This window comes from Rhipicephalus microplus, unplaced genomic scaffold (genome assembly GCF_043290135.1).
Source record: "Rhipicephalus microplus isolate Deutch F79 unplaced genomic scaffold, USDA_Rmic scaffold_15, whole genome shotgun sequence".
NCBI classification, from domain to species: Eukaryota; Metazoa; Arthropoda; class Arachnida; order Ixodida; family Ixodidae; genus Rhipicephalus; species Rhipicephalus microplus.
Genome location: NW_027464588.1, coordinates 14,967,708 through 14,990,661, shown reverse-complemented (window position 1 = coordinate 14,990,661; position 22,954 = coordinate 14,967,708). Strand labels below are relative to the sequence as shown.

Sequence of the window (22,954 nt, the reverse complement as noted above, 5' to 3'; positions counted from 1 at the left end):
GAGGAACGGCATTCACTGCCGACTTAACTCAAGCGATCTTGGCATACAGCAAAACAAACCACCGCCGGACGACAGCGTACCACCCACAGACCAACGGCCTCACCGAGCGGCTTAACAAGACGATCGCCGACATGCTGTCAATGTACGTCGATGTCGACCACAAGACGTGGGACGCCATTCTTCTGTATGTGACCTTCGCATACAACACGGCGGTGCAGGAGACGACGCAGATATCTCCATACAAATTGGTCTACGGAAGGAGTCCGGCAACGACGCTCGATGCCATGTTACCCAACGTCACCGACGAAGAAAACCTCGATGTGAGCGAGTACCTTCAACGCGCCGAAGAAGCCCGACAACTTGCGCGTCTCCGTATCAAAAATCAACAGACGACCGACAGCCACCGTTATAACCTTCGACGACGCTTCGTGGAATACCAGCCCGGTGAACGTGTTTGGGTGTGGACGCCGATACGCCGACGTAGACTAAGTGAAAAGCTTCTGCGACGGTACTTCGTACCTTACTGGGTGGTTCGACGTCTCGGCCCACTTGATTACGAGGTTGTCCCTGACGGCATCACGAACTCTCAACGACGCCGATCGCGACCTGAAGTCGTACATGTCGCGCGGCTCAAGCCGTTTCATGCGCATTAATAAACTGAACCAGTGTTTTTTGTATTATCGTTGTATCGGAATTTATTCATTGTACTTTCTTGCATTATTATTGTACTTTCATCTTTAGTTAAAGCATCGGGACGATGCCTTTTTCCAGAGGGGGGCAATGCCACGTTCCATTTCCCAAGTTTTTGTTATCGTCCCAAAACACCACACGATTCTCAGCGCAAACAGCGCCTGCAGTTTTCTAGAAGGTTCCGGACTGTAGTAGATCATTTCGATAAGATCACGCCCACTGTGCGAACGGTACAGATTGTTCTGGAAGCTACGCCACCGCCAGCGATAACGCTAGAACATTCGACGGGAAGAGTATAAATGCCGACGCGCTTCGCTGCTTGTCAGTTGTTGATCGAAGGCCGACGCTGCGTTCGCCGCTATCAGTCCGAGACTGCTATCTGCGCAAGACTGCTGCTGTAATTAGACTTTCCCTTTACCGGGCACAGGTTCGCCCAAATAAACAGTTAAATCCCAACACGAAGTTTCCTGTCTTCGGCTGCGTCACGACCCCGTGACAATATAACCCTTTTTCTTCATTCGATTGGTCCGTGCCCCACAACGAGCGCCAACGTCAGAGTAGGAGGAGGAGGGAGGGAGGGAAGAAATGAAAGGCAGGGAGGTCAACCAGACGCACGTCCGGTTTGCTACCCTGCACTGGGGAAGGGGTGAGGGGATTGAACGAGAAGAGAGAGAGAAGTGAAGGGCAACGTGTGCGTAGATGTGACCTTGCCATTGCATGCTTATAAGCGGTCACGTAGTCCGGTCGTCTTTAGAAAACTTAGCAATGCCCGCGTCGCTTTGCTGGCCTGCGACGCGTGGAGCCATGAACCAAAGATCTGCTCTTCGAAAAAGGTCTACTTTCTAGTGCCTCTAACGTTTCGCGTAGCAAGTTGCGTTCGCTAGCAAAACGTTCGCATGAACACAGTAGATGTGCTATTGTCTCGTCCGTGACGCACGATTCACATCGGGAGCTATCCGCCATTCCTATGCGAAATGAGGACGCCTTTGTAAATGCTACTGCTTACCACAGGCGGCACATTAAAGTTGCATCCTGGCGGGAGAGGTCCAATAGAACTTGAAGCTTTCTCGATGGATCGAATTTGTGTAGGCGGCAGTTCCCGACACTGGGGTTACTCAGCCAAGTTTCTGACATGGTGTTATCGAATGAGTGAAGACCCCTTGCAGCGTCGGTTCTCTACAATAGTATTGGGGTTGTCTGGGCGTCCCCGTGGGCGGATCGGGCAGCATTACCAGCAAGGTCGTTACCGACAATACCACAATGTCTCGGCAACCACTGGAACACCACATCATGTCCTTTCGATAAAACTTCGTCAAGCACTTCTCTTATTTCATTCACTAGTTGTTGATGCACCCTTTGTCGTAAAGGTGATTGCAAGCTCTGAAGGGATGCCTTGGAGTCGCAGAACACAGCCCATTTTCGAGGTCGGGCTTCCGCAATATAAAGTATAGCAGCACGTAAGGCGGCAAGCTCCCCTGCAGTGGTTGTTGTCCTATGCGACAGTTTGAACTTTATAGTGACCTGGTACGTCGGGATGACAACAGCACCTGTAGAGCTGTCAGCCGAGACCGATCCATCGGTGTAAATGTGGGTCCTCTAGCCGTATTTTTCGTTGAGTAGCGACAATGCCACCTGTCGTAGGACCACTGTTGAATGAAAGCTCTTGTTCGTTATTCCCGGAATAGTGTGAGGCACACCTGTGGTTGTTGTAGGCACCATGGAGGTGACGCTGGTCTTGTTGCTGGAGTGAAGCTAAAAGGAAGGCATTCTCTATGAGCAGAAATAATCATGTTTGAAAACATCGCTTGTGGTTTTGAAGTGGCAACACTGCAACATGGTGACCGGGAACTCGACAGAGGTGTCTTATGTGGGCTCTCTAGTTGTCAGTGGTAAAGTATGTTTGAACTGGAAGCTCTCTTGCGATCATGATTCCCTGTAGTTTGAGGTGCATCGCGGCAACCATAAGTACACGCGTAGTGCTCGCCCTTGCAGACTTTTGAGGGTGCGGATGTTCGTCTTGCACGTACTTGCCAGTAACGACAAGCTGTAGCGAAAACTTCCCAAAAACAGTGCACCGTATAGCTGCATCAATGATCTTATCAATGTGCCCCAAGATTTTCCGCAGAGGAACCGCATTATACGGATGATGAAAGTTAGCCTTCTCTTCAGGTAATTGCAGTGGGCACTCCACGAAAGGTCCCTGTCAATAATCGCACCCAGGAAGAGATGGTTCTTCTGGTATGGAATGTTTTGTCTATTGATGGTAACGGGGTATTGTGTCATGGCTCTGCGAGTAAACGCAACCAATGAATATTTCTCCGTTAAGACGGAAAGACCTTGCTTGCAGAGATATGAGCATGTCAGGGTGGCAGCCTGCTGGACTCCTGCTCGTACTTGTAGACGAGTTACAGCCGAAGCCCATAGACAGATATCTTCAGCATATACGGATATGAGAACAGCACCGGGCAAAATTCCACGAAGACTTACCATCACGAGGTTAAATAAAGTGGGACTTCATACGGCGCCCTGAGAGACGCCACGGCAAATATAGTAATTGGTGGTAGGTCCATCAGCGATTTGTACACAAAAAAACCTTCTCGTCGAATAATTCTGGATTTACTGGAACATCCGACCACCGATTTCGACAGCTTCCAACGAGTGTAGGATGACTTTATGTGTTACGTTATCATAAGCCCCTTTGACGTCGAGGAAGAGTGCCAGTGGTATGCGCTTGAGGCTCTTCTGTCGCTGGATAATTAAAAGTTGTGAGATCAATCACGTTGTCAAGAGATTGACCCGTCATGAAGTTCGGGCATACGTTGTAGCGCTTGCCGTAAATTACAAGCTATTTACAAAGGTAATTGCTAACAGAGTAAAGAAAACAATAAAATTCAATAAAACAAAGGAACAAGCAGGATTTCGAACAGGCTACTCAACAATCGACCACATTCATACTATCAATCAGGTAATAGAGAAACGCTCAGAATATAACCAACCACTATACATAGCCTTCATAGATTACGAGAAGGCGTTTGATTCAGTAGAAATATCAGCCGTCATGCAGACACTGCGGAATCAGGGCGTCGATGAAGTATCTTTAAACATTCTGCAAGAAATCTACAGGGGATCAACTGCTACCATAGTGCTTCATAAAGAAAGCAACAGAATGCCAATCAAGAAGGATGTAAAGCAAGGGGACATGATCTCCCCAATGCTGTTTACCGCGTGCTTACAGGAGGTTTTCAGGGGCCTAGAATGGTAACAGTTAGGGATAAGAGTTTCAATAGAGAATACCTTAGTAACCTGCTCTTCGCCGATGACATTGCATTGCTGAGTAACTCAGGGGACGAATTGCAACTCATGATTACGGAGTTAGACAAGGAGAGCAGAAAGGTGGGTCTTAAAATGAATCTGCAGAAAACGAAAGTAATGTTCAACAACCTCGGAAAAGAGCAGCGCTTCGAGATAGGTAATAGTGCACTTCAAGTTGTAAAAGACTATGTGTACTTAGGGCAGGTAATTACCGCGAAGCCAAACCACGAGATTGAAATAACTAGAAGAATAAGAATGGGGTGGAGCACATTTGGCAAGCGCTCTCAAATTATGACAGGTAGGTTGCCACTATCTCTCAAGAGGCAGGTATATAACAGCTGTATCTTGCCGGTACTTAGCTACGGAGGAGAAACCTGGAGACTTACAAAGAGGGTTCAGCCTAAATTGAGGATGACGCAGCGAGCAATGGGAAGAAAAATGGTAGATGTAATCTTAAGAGACGAGAAGAGAGCAGAGTAGATTAGGGAACAAACGGGGGTTAAGGATATCATAGTTAAAATAAGGAAGAAGAAATGGACATGGGTCGCGAATGTAGCGCGTAGACAACATAACCGCTCGTCGTTAAGGGTAACTAACTGGATTTCAAGAGAAGGCAAGCGGGTTAGGGGGAGACAGAAGGTTAGGTAGGTAGATGAGATTAAGAAGTTTGCGGGTATAAATTGGCAGCAGCAAGCACAGGACCGGGTTAACTGGCGGAACATGGGAGAGGCCTTTGTCCTGCAGTGGACGTAGTCAGACTGCTGCTGCTGCTGCTGATGATGATGATGATGATGATGTTGCGCTCGAGCTACTATTCTAGGCGTGTAAGTATCATCCTTTCTATTGCTTTTCCTACGCAACCTGCGAGGGCAATATTGCAAAATGATGTGAAATCAAATGGTGACTTTCCTTGTTTGAGTAGTGGCACAAGTCGACTTATCTTCTAATTCTGGAAAAAGTGCCCGCCTGCCATGAGTGGTTGTAATAGCATAACAACTGTCCCATGGCCTCCTGTTGAAGGTTGGCTAAAGCGGCGTAGGTGATGCCATCGGGTCCTGGTGAAGATGATCGTCGGAAAGCCGCCAAAGATGCGTCAAGCTGTTCTATAGTGAAACGATTGTCCATTTCGGAGATGCGGGGTTCAGGGATAACACTCTTGATGGTGCCAGCGGACAAGGCGGACACACTAGCGATTCGCGTACAAAACTCATTTGCCAACTCAAGTTGGGTGCAGCCTAAATGTAGGGCTAAAGTCATGAAAGGATGTCTTTTTTGGGGAGTCAAGCGCAGGCCACGAACAGTGCTCCAGATGCGTGACAACAGCTTTCGGGGATCCAATGATTCGCAGAATGATTTCCGGCCTTCCTGTTCTAGTTTGTCTAGACGTCGTTGGACTTTTTTCTGTATGCGTCGTGCCAGCCTCAAGTCGCATATTGCTTTCGTCCATCTGCATCTCCTTTCCACTCTTCCGCGAAACCCACACAGTTTTTTTCAGTTCAACGTCGAAATCCGAACGCTTGCCGGTGAACGGGAGGAGACAGGAAGCTTTCTCATTGCCTCTTTGATGGCATCTTCCAAGTTCTGGTAAGGGTCTTCTCGGCATGTATTTTTCATGAGTCGCTGAAATTTGTACCAATTAATTCTTCGTATTGTGGTCCTAGGAGAGGAGTTAGTAAGACCCCTTATTTGCATATAAGTTGAAATGTGGTCACTCCCATGCGTTTACATGTCTGAAAAGCGGTGCACTTGCAACCGGAAATTTCTGGATACCAGAGTCAAATCGAGGCAACTGCTGTACGTAAGGCCCCGCAGGTCTGTAAGGCTGCCATCATTTTAAAAAACATAGGTTGTGCTTGGAGGCAAAGAAGACGAGGTTTCTTCCTTTTGCGTTGATTGTCGAACTACCCCAGATTAAGTGATGTGCGTTGAAGTCTCCAGTTATAACCCACGGGCCCATAGTTGTCAGTGTCTTGTAGTCGGTCTTGTTCAAACTTCCCAGATGTAGACACCAATGAGTGTGAATGACACTTTTTCCTTTTTAAGACGTAAGCAGACATAATGATTGTCATCTTGCGGTTGAACTGCGTGATGCACATATGTTAAATCGGTGCGAATGTAAACAACCACCTTGCTGCGTTCTTCACACGTCGAAGAAACGAAAGATTCATACCCTGATAGTTTAGGAGGTTGTTGCACGTTTGGTTCACATATAACTATTATAGGAATAGGATTCATGAATATATACTGACGGAATGAAGAGATGCGGAATCTCAGGCCTCTCGCGTTACACTGCAGTATCGACGCTTGTCGGTCCTCGTTGCGGAAGGAGAAAATTGGTCGAGCTATGGTTGCTACTGAAGACTTGCAAATACTGGACTTAGAGCATCCAGTACTTGTAGCCTTGCATCCAGTACTTGTAGACTTCAGCAGTCTGAAGTCTCCACTCTGAGCGAGTGGAGACTTCAGACTGCTGCACAGCTTTCGCATGGTATCTAGCAATGGTCAGAACATTCTGATGACTTTTGTGTTCTCCTCAGGCAGCTTTTCAGCGGCTGGCTGGAGGGATGTGATTGTTTATGTGCGCTTGGAATTTGCAGGTGGCTGTCATTTTGGCAGTGAAGGTCAAACTGATTCATCTGTAACATTGCTGTTCGGAGGTTTGTTGACCGCGCTTGCTGCCTTCGGTTTGGGAAGCAAAGCGGTGAAAGAGAAGGGTGGTGGAGTGGCGCGGTCGATGCAGCGTCTGCGGCATTCTTTCATGAACTGCGGCGACGATGACACCTCTTTCGGACGGTCCTGGCAGCCTCTCGATGCGACGAATTTTCATTGACCATTTGTTTCAATACCGCTATTTCTCTTTGGATTTTGGTGCATTCGTTTGACGAAGCTGCATGTGACCCATGACAAATCGAGCATTTGAGGGTAGTTGCTTCGCAGTCATCCGCAGAATGGGCTTGCGCGCAACGAGGACACACCGTCTTATTTTCGCAGAGGCTTCTTACGTAGCCTAGCTTCATGCAACTTATGACACTGTAAGGGCTTCGGTACGAAAGGTCAGACAGAATGCCGAAAATGGCCCACCTTTACGTGTGAAGGAAGATAGTCGCTTTTCAACATGATCTTCAAGCAGCGTGAGTTTCCCAAACGGACAACTTTTGCGATGACGCTGGCTTCATTTGCCGGTTTGACCAGAACATTGAAGTCGGAGATGGTAATGGCAGTATACACATCGTAGATGAATCCAGTGGCGACGTTAGAGCTCACAGGAATGTAGGAGCGAACTTTCATTCCCCCCAGCTCGTTGACGTTGCGCAGTATATTAAGTGCCGCAGCATGTAAAACGTCGATGGCCAATACGTTCTTACGCGTATTCACTCTGATGTCTGTGATCTCGTTTGGCACGAGTCCTTCAAGCGCCACCAGAACAGATTGCCTGTTGAGGAGCTTCATGTTACCATCAGGTACCTCCGGGACAAAAAGGATAGTGTTTGTCACGGGTCTCCTTGGTACTCTGTCGTTCAGCGTACTCGATGACGAAGATGTTCTGACGTTCCGCCTCTTCGCTTTACGGCTCAGCACCAGCTTAAAATTGTCGTCGTCAGAAGGCTCTTCGCTGATCACTGAGTAAACAAAAGGGCCCTTGCTGTCGCAGTCGCTGTAGAGTCCCATACACTTCCTGGATGCGGCCACCGCCGACGCCACCGTATCTAACGGCCATCCGTGGAGGTCCACATCCATCACCGATGGACACGGATGTTATATTCGCGAAGTTCACTTATAATTAGGTGAAAAAAGAGAACACCTACTGAACAGCGATCTGCAAAGCAATCACTTTGTCGTCCACCCCCCAGAGTATGTGGTCTAAACAGCTATTAGGATAAACTTCGGGATACATTTTGTGCAATAAAGCCGAGCTGACATATGAACCCGTCTGCAGTAGACCAAGGGTCAAAGCCTGCGGTCAATTTACGCTATTGTTAGGAAGAGGAAAGCCTCTCCTGCCGAGATAAAAGGGCTAGATAATTTCATTATAAGTGGTCGGTTGATCTCTATTCTACACAACTGCGGGTCGACAGGATAGTTCTCCGAGGTAGTGCAAAGCGAGACCTCGCGCCTTGGAGTGGGCTAGCTCGTTCAGGTTTATGGGGCCTCTCCTGATGAATCTCAAATAGACGAAGAACCAGCTGAGCTTCTTTCTGCGTTGCCTTCGATATCGACGCTGCAAGTATCTTCTAGCGCTGTAGACGCGTATCCCAAAGGTCACATAGAGAAAAGCATGTCGTTGAGGTAAGGCTACGATTCCAGTTGTTCATAAGAAAGGTCTGCACTTCCAAGTAACAGAATAAATCAACTTTCACTAAATATAATTGCTTCTAGCGGGCTCTTAATCGATTAAAACCTATGCTTGAATAGCATATTGTCACCCACACATAGTGGGTCGACTGCAAGAGGGGCTCTACCATCTGGAGGAAAGAAAGAAGATCGCGTGCCTCTTCTCGACTGGAGAGCCAGCCACGACTGACGCATCGTCCCAGCGCTAGCTATTCGGTGCTTTAATAAACCCCCCGTACTTGTGATTCATCGTGACAAATTGGTGGAGGTGCGGGGTAGTCTCAAATAAGCTACAGACTCTCCCCCCCCCCACCGAGGAAGCCATAATACGAGTCCAGTGCCAGTCAATACTCCCGTGCATCGGACCAGCCACCGAATCAGAGGGTTGCCTCCGGAAGTCGACGATACTTCTCCCACCACGTCAACAAACATGACCAGCACTTCGGTACAAACGTTGCCAACCGGCACGGGAAGCACGTCGTCGAACCGCTACACGTTGGAAAGCCCACGGGCACCGGCGACGTTCCATGGTACGGAGCGCGAGGGCGTTGAGGACTGGTTGGCGGACTTTGAGCGCGTAGCCACCTTAAATCAGTGGGACGACGCGGCGAAGCTGGGTCGTGTCTACTTCTATCTCAAAGACGGGGCACGCACGTGGTATCAAAATCGAGAGGAGCAGCTGACGACATGGCCCAAATTCTCTCGTAGACTTCTGCAGACATATGCCAGCGCTGACCTGCTGCATCGCCGCCATTGTTGGTTCTTTCTGTCCCTGCAGTTTCACTCGAGTCAGCGCAGCACATACCATACTACGAAGGCACGTACACGCCACCGCCCCTGCCCTTCGTCCGTGGTGCTTCTGTCGCCAATCGTTTGGTGCAACCGGTACAGTACATCGACGATCGGCACTCGTCTCCTCGGAAGTCTGATGTCTGGCGCACACCCGATCACCGGCCTCTATGCTTTCACTGCGGAGAAGCTGATCACTTGTACCGCCAGTGTCCATATCGCCGTCTTGGGCTTCGCGGCTTCTCGCAGCTTCTCTGCGCCGCCACCCCGTTACGACCAGAGACCACGCGACATCGAAAACTACCTCTCCCAGCAGCATGCATCACCGTCTGCCGGGCGCCAGTCGAGCTCGCCATCACCGAGACGATTCTCATTAACGCCCCAGCAGTGTACTACCGCACGATCTCCCAGTCCCCGCCGGGAAAACTAGCCGAAGCGACCTCTGGGGGCGGGGTCGCGGAACGTCGAAGCGCTGAAGACCTCCTATTGACGCAGAACCATTCAGAGACTGGTCCGACATCACCTGCTGCTGCAAAGGATAGCCAGCTTTTACTCGACATAGTAGTGAAAATTGATGGTTGTGTAGTTAATGCTTTAGTGGACATCGGTGCTGACTATTCCTTGCTGAGCGGGAAACTGACAACACAGCTGACGAAAGTAATCGCGCCGTGGCATAACTCGCAGATTCGGATAGCTGGTGGCCATGTCGTTACTCCACTGGGCGCCTGCACAACTAGAGTACAGATTCAAGAGTATACATTCGTAGCAAGCTGCCTTGTTCTACCTGAATGCTCCTGTGACGTCATTCTGGGAGTTGATTTTCTACAGGAAAATGGAGCTATCATTGATCTGCAAGAGCGCCGCGTCACGTTCTCAGCCTAGCGAGCAATCAACGTGCAGGATGACGAAAGGCGTGTCGACGTACTCCGTATTTCTCAACAGAGCGTGACGCTTCCTCCCCGAGCAAGTGTTCTAGTCGACGTAACATGATGCGGTTTGAGCGATGGCGATGTGGTGGCCGAGACAAATTTAAAACACCTCCTGCAGCAAAGCATCTGTGTAGCGAGAAGTGTAATACACGTTCGTGATGGCCGATCTGAATTGCTCGTTACCAACTTTAGCAACAAGCATCGACACCTTTTCCGTGGCACTTCGATAGCGTTTGCCCACGAAGTAGCAAACGTAACCGACTGTCTCACGTCAGAAATGGTGGATAACGCAGACAGGTCATTGAGCAACATTGACATCAATCCTGGTCTGTCCACCAATAACCAGACTGCGCTGCGAGCGCTCTTGTTCGACTACAGGTCTTGCTTCACAAGTTGCTCGAAGATCCGCCAGACGTCTATTACTCAACACAGGATCATCACGTACGAGGACGCACGCCCATTACACCAGCACCCCTACCGCGTGTCGGCTAAAGAACGTGAAGCGATACGTACACAATTTCGCGAGATGCTTGACGATGGTGTTATCGAACCATCCAACAGCCCGTGGTCATCTCCAGTCGTGCTTGTCAAAAAGAAGGACGGGTCGCTACGCTTCTGCTTCGATTACCGAAAGCTTAACAACGTGACCAAAAAAAGATGTATACCCGCTGCCGCGTATCGACGATTCGCTGAATAGGCTTCGTCGTGCCCATTATTTCACTTCTCTCGATGTCAAAAGCGGGTACTGGCAAATCGAGGTATATCAGCGTACCGCGAGAAGACAGCCTTCGTGACTACAGATGGCCTATACCAATTTCGAGTATTCCCTTTCGGCTTGTGTTCAGCGCCGGCAACTTTCCAGCGAATGATGGACACTGTCCTCACAGGGCTCAAGTAGCAGACTTGTCTACCTTGATGATGTGGTGGTCTTCTCTGCCACGTACGTTCGAGCAGCAGCTTCACCACCTGCGCAGCGTGCTGGTGGCTATCCGATTGGCACACCTCACACTAAAGCCACAGAAGTGCCACTTCGGTTATGAAGAACTAAATTTTCTTGGACAAGTAGTTAGCGCCGAAGGAGTCTGGCTCGATCCAGACAAGCTTGCCGATGTTGCCGAATCACAGCTCTATCAATAAGAAAGCCGTCCGGCGCTTCCTTGGTTTGTGGGCCTACTATCGCCGGTTCATTCATGGCTTTTTACAGATAGCAGAACCTCTGACTCGTCTCACTTGGGACGACACGCCGTTTGTCTGGGAAAACGAGCAACAAGCAGCTTTTGATGAACTGCGACAGCGCATGCAATCAGCGCCCGTTCTCGCTCATTTCGACGTTGATGCTGACACGGATGTCCATACTGACGCTAGTAACGTTGGGCTTGGTGCAGTGCTCGTTCAGCGTCAAGAGGACATCGAAATAGCGATAGCCTATGCCAGCCGCTCTCTATCCTGTGCCGAGGCGAATTATTTCACTACAGAGAAAGAGTGCCTCGCAGTCGTGTGGGCAATCACCAAGTTTCGCCCGTAACTTTATGGTCATCCCTTCAAGGTAGTGACGGACCACCACGCCCTCTGTTGGTTGGCAAGGCTGCGCAACCCTTCAGGACGGCTAGCACGGTGGAGCTTGCGGCTGCAGGAATTTGACGTCACCATCGTCCATAAGTCCGGCCGTAAGCATGAAGACGCTCACACACTGTCACGCGCACCCCTTCACGTCGTCAGTCAGGAAGCAGAAGAAGACGAAGGCTTCCTGGGCGCCATTAGCTCATCAGACTTGAGCAAACGGCAGCGGGATGACGCAGAGATTCGTCCGATCATCGATCATTAAGAGGGCCAGGGCACAATCACACCACGTCATTTATTTCACTCATTGCCGTCGTTCTGCCTTCGAGACGGTGTGTTGTACAAGAAGAACGCTCGTTCGAACAACCATGCCTACCTCCTGGTGGTTCCTCGAGACATGCGAGACGACCTTCTCTTCGCTTGTCATGACGAACCCACATCCGGTCATGTGGGCTACTCAAGGACACTTGCCAGAGTGAGCGAGAGGTACTATTGGTCAGGACTTTCGGCAGGCGCAAGAAGTACGTCAAGAGCTGTCGGGAATGTCAGCGCCGAAAGCAACCATCTGTTAAGCAAGCTGGTTTGCTTCAGCCCATTGAAGCACCTTGCACGCCATTCGACAAGGTCGGCATGGACATTCTCGGGCCATTTCCCCTGTCCGCGGACAGCAACAAATGGTGATCGTCGCGACCGACTATTTGACACGCTACGCCGAGACGCAGGCGGTCCCACGAGCCATGGCTTCTGAGGTAGCACAATTTTTCATGCGCCACATCGTGTTACGACACCGTGCTCCTTCCAGTATAATAACGGACAGAGGGACGACATTTATGGCGCAGCTTATAGACGAAGTTTTCAAACTGAGCAACACCAGACACCGAAAGACAACTGCGTACCACCCGCAAACCAACGGATTTACCGAGCGACTGAACAAGACCATCGCAGACATGATCTCAATGTACATCGACGTACAGCACAAAACATGGGACCGGATCTTACCCTATGTGACCTTCGCGTATAATACCGCCGTGCAAGAGACCACGCGGTTCACGCCATTTCGGCTTCTCTACGGCCGCAAAGTGCAGAACATGCTGGACTCTAAGCTACCGTGTCAAGACGAAGACTAGTTGGCAACTTACGCCTATGAATTCGCAGAGCGTGTTGAGGAAACCCGGCAGCTCGCGCGACTACACATCGGCCAGCAACAGCAGGCAGACGCATGGTGCTATAACATCCGCCACAGAGAAGTGCTTTACAACCCCGGAGACCAAGTATAGGTATGGATGCCCGTCTGCCGCCATGGCCTTAGTAAAAAGTTACTGAGCCGGTACTTTGGCTTGAACTTTGGCCCGCGTCAGTTACGTGAACTACGAAGTGGTTCCGGACTCAACATCGCAGGCACGGAGCAAGACACGACCGAGGCTGGACGTCGTTCATGTGTTGCGCAAGAAACCATTTATTGCGCGTTGTTCGTAACATTTTTCTTGCCGTACACTGTTCTTTGTGTTCTTTATTTAATTTTGTGAACTTGCTTCTTCGTTCACTGATTTTTTCTATATTGGCACGCTCGTTAATTTCTACTTTTATTTTATCCGAATTTCATTTTCTTTTTTTTTCACGTGCCTATGTCGTAACATCCGTTTGGTGCTATGCACTTTTCTTTCCCTCTTTTGGGACTTTTTTTGTTTTCGAAAAGGGGGCTAATGCCACCCACACGTAGTGTGTCGACTGCAAGAGCGGCTCTACCGTCAGGAGGAAAGAAAGAAGATCGCGTGCCTCTTCTCGACTCGAGAGCCAGCCACGACTGACGTATCGTCTTAGCGCTAGCTATTTGGTGATTTAATAAACCCCTAGTACTTGTGATTCATCGTGACAATATGTATTCTGTACAAGCCTTAGCTTCGACCATTGCCTCATTTTAAATTTGTTTTGTTTATTACAATTTCGCAACATTCGAGCCGGATGGACGACTTCTACTCTGCTGGGGACCAATTCCGTTGTGCTCTTCAAAAAACGCAATGACACTTCGAGCTAGCGCCATGACAAGACACACTCTTCTTGGGTTTCCGTTTATTACTATTTCTTGCAGTGAGTGTCGCTTACTTCTTCGTGTAATCTCTACTCGTCAAAATATTGAGAAGGGTCAATATATCGGCATTCACTAAAACAAGCACCATGAAAAGCTCACATTTTAAAGCTAAACTTTGCTTGTGGTGCGCTTTGAGATTGTCCCGTTTTATTTGAAAAAGAAAAGTCAGAAAGCATTTGCACCTTGCTCACGCATCACTTAAATAAATAATTTTTGTTCATATTAACGGAATCACTGGTTCGCAGGAGTGGAGGCACGAGACGTACGAGATGATGTGGCACGCCATGAAAGAGGACCTAGTGTCTTCCACCACCGAGGGCATTGAGCGGGTGGAAAATGGTGGCTACGCCTTTTTGATGGAATCTACGAGTATTGAGTACGTGGTACGAAGACGGTGCCAGCTCAAGCAGATCGGAGGTCTTCTAGACTCCAAGGGTTATGGCATCGCAACGCCACATGGCGAGCCTTAACTTGTACAACGTGTCTCATTTTCATAATAAATATAATTATTGTCATATTCCCTATCATGAGGTTGACTCCACTTACCCCAGGAAGACAGGTGCCCTTTTCGGGCTCCCGTTTTGACCAATTGTGACGCCATGTTTGCTAAGGCCACGTTATTCCTGTAGACTACTGGTAATGTCATTTGCCCAACTAACTTTCTGCGTCCTCTTCGAGCGGTAGACCTTCCGCCGCATCCCATGCTCATTTCGTCGTGGCATTTATTCTGATGTTAATAATGAACATTTATTTCCTCGCTCTACTCTGCTCTCTTATTGTCTATAAATGTTTTAACTATCATATTTCTTGCATTGGCTCGCTGCATCGTCCACAATTGTGCGATAACCACACTTTATAGAACGACACATTGCTCATAAACAACCATGTCATTAGGAGCTCCATGTAAAAACCATGTAATGGAAATGATGTCAGTGTGTCTTTTTGAGATAGTTTTTCATCTATGAAACAGCAATCTTATAATCGCATGACGTTTTTACTTTATTTTGTTTATTTCCTAATTCTGTCAGCCCTCACTTGAGGGTCATAACAGGTAGGGAGTACAATAGTACGTACAAACAGAAAACCAAAACAACTGACACTCAAATAGCAATGCACATAAAAAACCACAATTGGCACTAGTTCAATTCAAGTGGATACGCAATTACTAAGATCTATGTTTCATGATACTTCCTCTTCTGACAATATTTAAAGAATTTCAAAGGCACGTTTCTTTCACACAACTTTATTAAAGTTTAGTGAATAAAGAGGCCAAAAATCTTACAGGTGACGTATTTATTGAGTGTTCAGTCAATTCAAGTTATTTTACTATCATTTCATCAATGTTACGTATGCAGGTAAATATGCTCTGCCTATAGTTTTTTGACATTAACCTCTTTTCTCTAGAATGTATTATTTGCCATTGAGCGCGTAATGGAAAAATTTAAAGCTGAGTTTGTCTTTGACGGCAATTTCTATTTAAGATCGTGTTGTATTGTTGTTTATGAGCAGGTCTGGTAGTACTTTAAAATATAGTGAGTAATGCAATATTGTGCCATTTACCCCATGTTACATGTCGCCGGCACACAGTTTTTCTCAAAACGAAGCTGGGTTCATGTCTGTAAAGCAAAAATGAACGAGTAAATTCTGACGTCACAGCAAGTGGCATAACACGAAAGCAAAACCTGTTGTTCCCGAAGCAGTTAAATGCCGACTGTACGTTGATATAAGCGAGCTTGCTCAACGTCTGTTGTTTTTTTTGTACTTATAGCACTGTTCCACGTAGATCAATGCACGTTGGCGCCTGATTGCACATCTCTGTGCCGACAACCTAACAGCATGATAAAAGAATAAACAAAGCATTGTGGTAGCTGTAGTAGTTACCGCTGAGAGCGCAATCAGAGAAAGTCGTGCGAAGGCCAGAAGAGTGTTTCTGAGTGGACTCACATCTTGGGCTAAGGACGCCATTTCGTGGCATTTTGCAGCGATATGCAACGAGCGTTGATTGCACCTCCTAGCCTGGCAGCGATCTTTTTGAGGGTGAACGTTAAGTGCGAAGCACAGCGTTATATTGGCGGTGTTCTTGCCAGTGTGAATTAGGAACAATGTGAATTCAACATGGGGACACAAGAAGAGACCCTGACAAGAAGAGACTGTACAGCGCTTGTCAGTGTTTTTTATTGTGTACCCGTGTGGAATTTATGCTGTTAGTACTTCGTACTGCTAAACCAACTAACCCAAAGCTTCACTTAATCAAGTTTTAGCCAGGTAAGTCAGGTGTGCATCGTACAGCTATCATTCGTATGGATAGATCGTATGAGGCAAGTAGAGGCTTGGGCTAACATCGCAAACTCGTGGTGGGCCACGACGTTGACGAAATTGCGCTCCTATCATTGTAAAGGCATCGAATGTAACGAAAGCATAAGAACAATGCCCTGCAGGAACTAATAGTGGAGGTCCCGGTCACGGTGCATTGCTTCATTTTGCTGCTTACAGATGGGGACATCATCCTGCCCACCCAGATCACTGCAACATGAAAGGGTACGATATAAAAGAAGGGTGGTAACGCCATCAGAGTATGCGACCGCAAAACAATGTATACGTGTCTCCGCGAATGAGACTTTCACATTTAAGATGCACGCAGGTACACTTGCTGTGAAGACAAGGCAAAGGACTATAGTTTTTTTTTAGACGTAAACTGCCGATTCTGCCGAAACCATGAGACAATTGATAAACGTTTCATTGGTTTTTAATAGGAAGGGCTATTTAGAAATGTTCTGCAGCAAAAATTAAAAAAAAGACTGAATTTGAATTCGTGAACATTAGGCCCGTCGATGCGACCATGATTAGCACTACCATTTAATTGCGTTCACTTTTCTACGCCATTTTCTGGACTGAAATATGTCACAGCAGTCTTCGTGCGTCCCGGAAGAAAACTTTATTTTTGACAAACCATGTCATATATTGTTTTATTCGTGCAAGATCTCCGTACCGCGACATCTTGTCGTCAACATTACTAGGCTGCAGGAGCGCGGCACCCTGCAAAAATTAAAGGATCGTTGGTGGAAAGTACGGGATCCGCTCAAACGATGCCCTACTACCGAAGCCGGCAAATCAAGGACTGACGCAGCTAGCGAGCTGGGCCTGCGAACAGTCGGTGGCGTGTTCGTCGTTCTCCTTGCTGGTCTTGGTCTGGCCTGCCTCATGGCTTTCGCCGAGTTGTTCTGTAAAGCGAGAATAGGACGCAGTTAAAGAAGTGCCTGAGCCTTTTACACTTCAGCGTATGAAGTGGACTATTTAGCTTTTGTTGATTCTGAAGCATGACAGGCGAAACAAAGGTCATGTGGGATACACAAATAAAATTGCTATTGATCCTTGCGTGGAATTCCGTGATGCACTTCAGATGGTTTGAAACCTTGCTGGCTGTAAATTGTGCGGAGAGAGAGGAACAAAATATGCGTTGAAATGCTCAGAGCTCCTGCGAGATTGTGCCGTTTTTTTGTGCTTGAGCACTGATCATTAGCCTAATAAAGTGCATTTTCATTATGACTACATATATTTTGCAAAATAGCTGCCAATCTTGTCCATGTGACCTGTAGCGCGTTTTGTAAAAATGGGTCACACCTGGCTGTTGCAACGAATAAAGGAATATTCAACACCGGCATCATCATTTACGTCCTTTTTTGCATTTTGTAATGACTCCTTGTTTTAAAAATTTAAACATGTATGATATCCTAAGAACATCTTTATGAGAGTTGATTATTTTAATAACGAAGCAAGTAGCTCTCATCAAACTATCAAATGTTTACAGCTTGAAAAGAGCATGTTCTATCGGCAGCCATATAATCAACAAAACAGGCTTTGTGTTTAGGACTTCCCTTCAAAGAAAAACTTCGTTACTTAGCCTTTTTATGCCATCTATGCCCTTGTACAACATTCATGTCACTAAGGCCTTTCTGATATATTAAAAAAGCGCTGAAAGTTGGCGCCTCTTTATGTGAACACAACGGTGAAGAAGCATGTTAGGTATTTCTTTATTGCAAGATCATCCACATGATACAAACTTTCTTAGACGCCGCTGTTGTTGAACTGCGATGAACAGTCCTTCCATCAAGAATGTATCTTGAGAATTGTCCCCATTCACAAAGGCACTAGAATATCGCGCATCTTTCTTGGTCCTATGAAAGCGTATATACGAATACCTTGCTTCTTAACAGTTTTGTGGCAAGCACCACAAAACTTAAGGACAAAGGTATCACCCACTCACTTCCTACATGATCACCACAGCTCCACTTTAACCTCACTCCTTCGGCGCAATTCATTCATTTCTGCTTGCTTTTTGCATGCTACATAAAATGTGTACCATTAGACAAAACCACGCTGCGTCGAGTACATGCAAGAGACTACAGGTTTTCCCACTCACTTTATTCCAAGTGCCAGCTTAAATAATGCGCACGCCATTGAAATAATCTGAGCGCCAAGCTAATTGATCCATGTGTCAAACATATATTTTAAGCGCCAACTCAGTTAGGCCACGTGCCATTGAGTTTAATCCAAGTGCCACCTTGTTTATTGCAGTTGCCAAAGGCTTTAATTCAGGTTTCAGTCAGTTTAATACCTGCACAAAAAATTGAATACGGGGCGATAAAACGGCAGTACTATTGAAATTCAGTTCCTACAATATGTAATGTAATAGTCCAATGTAGAACAAATCAGTACTATTTGTATTCAGTGCTAGTATGTGTAAAAAAATAACTAATGTTCTTCGCTTGAGCCGTGTTTGTACTTTGCTTTGTACAAGTTGGTAGATAAGTCCCTGGCCTGCATAAAATTATTTTAATGACAACAAAAGGTAAGGCACGCACATCGTAACAAGCGTTTTTGTTCGTCACTAAAGCTTCTAATGGGATTTGTATAGCATTACATGACCGAAATAGGTCATGTAATGCCAAGGACAGAGTATGGTTATTGCAGCGCCGAAATGCATACCAAGATATGAAATACATACCAAGATATGAAAAACCTAGCCGTGGGCAGTGATGGGTAAAAAGCAAGTGCATAATCAAGAAATTACGAGGCCCTAACAGGGCAGAACGAATTAAAAATAATTCGAATAGGTTTTCGTCCTGCAGTGCACATAAGACGTAAAGTCGTGATCATGATGTGGACAACGGAAGTCATAATTTACAGTCATATTAGCTGTTACCTTTTCATTCAAACAAAATTATTTGTAGCGGATGACTACACGCGTGTTTCAAGTAAGCACGCTTGAGCAACACTAGCGTCGTCTGCTACATGAAAACAGGAGTATTTCCTTTGATTCTTTTATAAAAGACTGAGTTCAGCATGAACACTTATAAATACTTGTTTAGTTTTTCTGATCTTTTTGTATTTATGTTGTCCGCATGGTTGATAACGAAAATGCTAAATCAAATTCTATTTTATTAGTGAGTCTGACTGAGCTCCGTGTCTTTTGATAACTTAGGCTACACTTGCCGGTCATCTTGTTGGTGTGGGATCCTGAGGATGAGGATTTTTTCTTCGGCTATAGCAGATACAAATTGTGGCTCAATATTCGCTGGAAGAAAAATTACGATTTATAGTTTGCGCTTAATCTTTTTTATTTCAGAACTGGCGTCGTTCGCACTATTCAATGCTTTACATCCCGCCTCTCCAGCAGTAAGATGAATACCGGAAGATTGCTGCTTAGATATGCTGATTTAAGAGCAGAATAAAGTCCGGCAATATTGCAATTGCACTTTTTTCATGAAAAAAAATCCCGTAATCAATGTTAACGGTGGTGAAGGTTTATCAGCGTCATTTGCAGAGCATCATCGTGGGTCTCTGTCTTTATTTCTTGTGAGGAGAGAGGGTGTGCGTACGGCTGGCGAGAATTCGTATATCAATTCGACACAGCATTCTTTATATTTCTTATCTTTCTCCCGTCATTAACTCTGTTCTACAGTTCACTTTATTCTTCCTTTGTTCACTACCATAGGTTTGTTTCCGCATTGCGGTATCATTTTTTGTGCGAGATAGGCTGCCGTAGTTTTGTTTAGCTCTTCAGTTAAATAGAGAAGCACTGCGCTGCCTGCATAAATTATCGGACCACTAAGTTCCACAGGCACTAGACCCTGTATAATCTCTAAATGACAGCCTGAGTGGACATCTATAAGGGCATGGTCGACTGAGTACTTACGGCTGAGCATAAATCTTCAATATAATTTTAGGTTGTTGTCATCGATTTGCTTTTTGTGTGTGTGCAAGTCAGACAGCGTTTATTTATTTGCGATAGGAAGAGCAAGACTTCCTTTTATGTGTTGATCTAACAGGAACACATGATGGCCTTCATGCATGGCTGCTTCTTTCGCAATCAAAAGCATATTTATAAAATGTGTGTACGCAGTGCTGTTGACCTCTGATTTATGGCAATGAATGTATGTCACAAAGGTTGTTCTATGGCAATTGTGGTCTTACGAAAGCGCCTAATGATGGAGTGAACCAGCCGATATTCTTTTTATGTATGTACGTATGTATGTATGTATGTATGTATGTATGTATGTATGTATGTATGTATGTATGTATGTATGTATGTATGTATATATGTATGTATGTATGTATGTATGTACGTACGTACGTACGTACGTATGTATGTATGTATGTATGTATGTACGTACGTACGTACGTATGTATGTATGTATGTATGTATGTATGTATGTATGTATGCATGTATGTATGTATGTATGTATGTATGGATGGATGGATGGATGGATGGATGGATGGATGGATGGATGGATGTATGCATGTATGTATGTATGTATGGACAAACGTGTATATATATGTGTGTGTGTGCATGTGTGCGTGTGCGTGTGCGTGCGTGTGTGTTTGTGCGTGTGTGTGTATGCGTGTGCGTGTGCGTGCGTGTATGTGTGTGTGTGTGCGCGTGCGCGTGCGTGTGTGTGTGTGTGTCCAGACGATGCCATTACGTCTTAGGCTTATGCGCAGTCGCACTTCCGCGTGAAGTACGGCTTCAGTCGCACTACGTGCACAATCTCCGAGTAGTGCCTTCGACACCGTGGCTAGAAGGCCATATCAGGGACTACGTCGTAGTTCACGACGTAGTCCCTGTAGACACCATCGTAGACACCATCGAGGATAGGCCTGACAAATGTTTTGTAGGCTAGTATCTTTGTTGGCAATGTTACCATTCGAAGTGATCTGCGAAGAATAAATAATTTTTGCGTGGCAGATGTAGTAATGTTTCTAATGTGCTCGTCCCACCTTAAGTTTGACGTAATTGTTAAGCCCAGGTATTTATGTTTGTGTGCTCTGCTCAGAGCAGTGCCATTTATAATGTAGCAAAATTTGGATGGCTATCTGTTCTTTTCAACCCAAGAAGAACAAGAAAAACCAGACATCATGCACTGAAACCGATTTTTCCTTATGCTAAGTCACAACCAAATAGCTTCTTTCCCAAAACAATAGAGGATTGGAACATACTTGAAAATCCAGTAGTTACGTCGCCAAACTTCGTCAAAGCTCTGGAAAAACATGTACTTTGTTAGATTATTTATTTCCTCAGTGCTGATGCAGTTTTATATTCTCTATGTATGAGCGTTTTTAATTTTATGCTTTAACTGTTACATGTTCAAATTACTTCGAAATTGTACCATCCTAAGTATTAGGCCATCCTTATTGTGTGTTCTTGTATATGTACTGCCCCTCCTGCTATGGCCAAGTTGGCCTGCAGTAATTTGAAATAAATAAATAAATAACAACACACTGGTGGAGACGCCAGATTCACAGGACACTCAAACACGTCCATACTAATCAGTGCATTACTGAAAGAAAGCATTTTAACAAATCAGTCTAAACAAGTATAATTTTACTCTGTCACATATACGGAAGAAACATTGAGATAACGTTAGCATTAGTTTACGAAATCCCGCGCTTCAATAGGATTACTTGGTTGAAACTAATTGTCGACTTTCAGTCGCCTCAGTATGCCAATTAAACTTGGGTTTGCCACGTGCTTCACTCTGAACCGTCCCTGAAAATAATACTTTCATTGTGCGATGTGAAAAATAAAATTACGTGAGTGAATTGCTTGTTCGTCTCACAATAACTTTCGTCAAAGCCCCAAGACAAAAAATCTTACAAATTTTACCATAGTACCCAGTGTCTCTTCTTTGTTGGCCTCATCTTCACCGGCGCTAAAATACCACCTTTTCAAATATGCACCAACAAGCTCACATTGCTCAACTTTGGAGGAAGAATGACTATTCTACTTAATTTATGCATAATACAGAAACAAACATTTACATGTAGAAGTGAAACGTCATAGGATCCTAAAATTCTACAAAATGCTCAGTTTTCTACGTTCTCGAAGCAAGCTTCAGCAATTTCCTTGGTCCCCCCCCCTCCCCGAATCATGCATTTAAAAATCTATGCGGAAGGGTTCTGCTACAGTAAGGTGAAAGTTGTAGGCAACAATAAATATATGAAACTGTACATTGAACTTAGATAAATGTTGCGTATTATCATCCGAAGCACACAATCCATCCGCAGCACAAAATCATCCCATGCACACAATTAGTTATAGTACACAAAACACTGAATCTCGCCAGAAGCACATATCTTGATCTCAGAGACATTCTGTTAAAAACAAACTAACGCTCACACTTACTGAATGTCATGAAGGGCTGCAAGATCTTTAATCTTTCCCTTCTTTAGAAACAACGAAATGAAATTTCGTTCTTGTCTTCATTATTTGCTGCTTGTCCTTGAAGTTGTGTCGCAGCCGAAGAAAATAGGACATCCGCAGATGTTTCTTGTTAAGCTACTTGAATCAATCTCCGCATGCGTTTGTTTTCAAATAAATTCGTCGACGTGTGTCGGTCTTCTAGTGATTTGGCTTTGTAGTTGTTCCTACTATACGTGATTACTCTCGAATATTTGTTGGTTATTGTGCCTATGTGTATTGCGATACCATGAGTTAAATATTTTCCCAAATTTGTGCACTCTCACAGGCTGTGATCCAGAAGGAAATCGCAGAACATTACCGTTAATCTGCCAAAAACCTAAAAACGCAGCAAATCACATTGTGCGAAAATGACACCAACATTTGTAGCCTCTTCCTTTCTCTCTCTCTCCTTTCAAACTGATATTTGCTTTTTCTGCATGTTTCTTTAAGCTATCGAGAAGAATAAAAAACCTCAATGATGTTTCCCAAATGTCCTGAAAGGTCACAATTATC

General features: G+C 45.8%; 1 protein-coding gene and 1 long non-coding RNA gene across 2 annotated transcripts in view; one reads left to right on the top strand and one right to left on the bottom strand.

The window, feature by feature from the left end:
* Positions 1-14,216, top strand: part of LOC142784634 (glutamate receptor ionotropic, kainate 2-like) — a 29,592-nt gene extending 15,376 nt beyond the window's left edge. The window contains exon 5 of the mRNA XM_075883062.1: positions 13,947-14,216. Coding sequence (XP_075739177.1) covers positions 13,947-14,171 — 225 coding nt within the window. The 3' untranslated portion in view covers positions 14,172-14,216. The remainder of the gene's footprint in view (positions 1-13,946) is intronic.
* Positions 14,217-16,726: 2,510 nt separating this feature from the next.
* Positions 16,727-22,954, bottom strand: part of LOC142784636 (uncharacterized) — a 39,487-nt gene continuing 33,259 nt past the window's right edge. The window contains exon 3 of the long non-coding RNA XR_012888706.1: positions 16,727-16,922. This is a non-coding gene — a long non-coding RNA (uncharacterized LOC142784636). The remainder of the gene's footprint in view (positions 16,923-22,954) is intronic.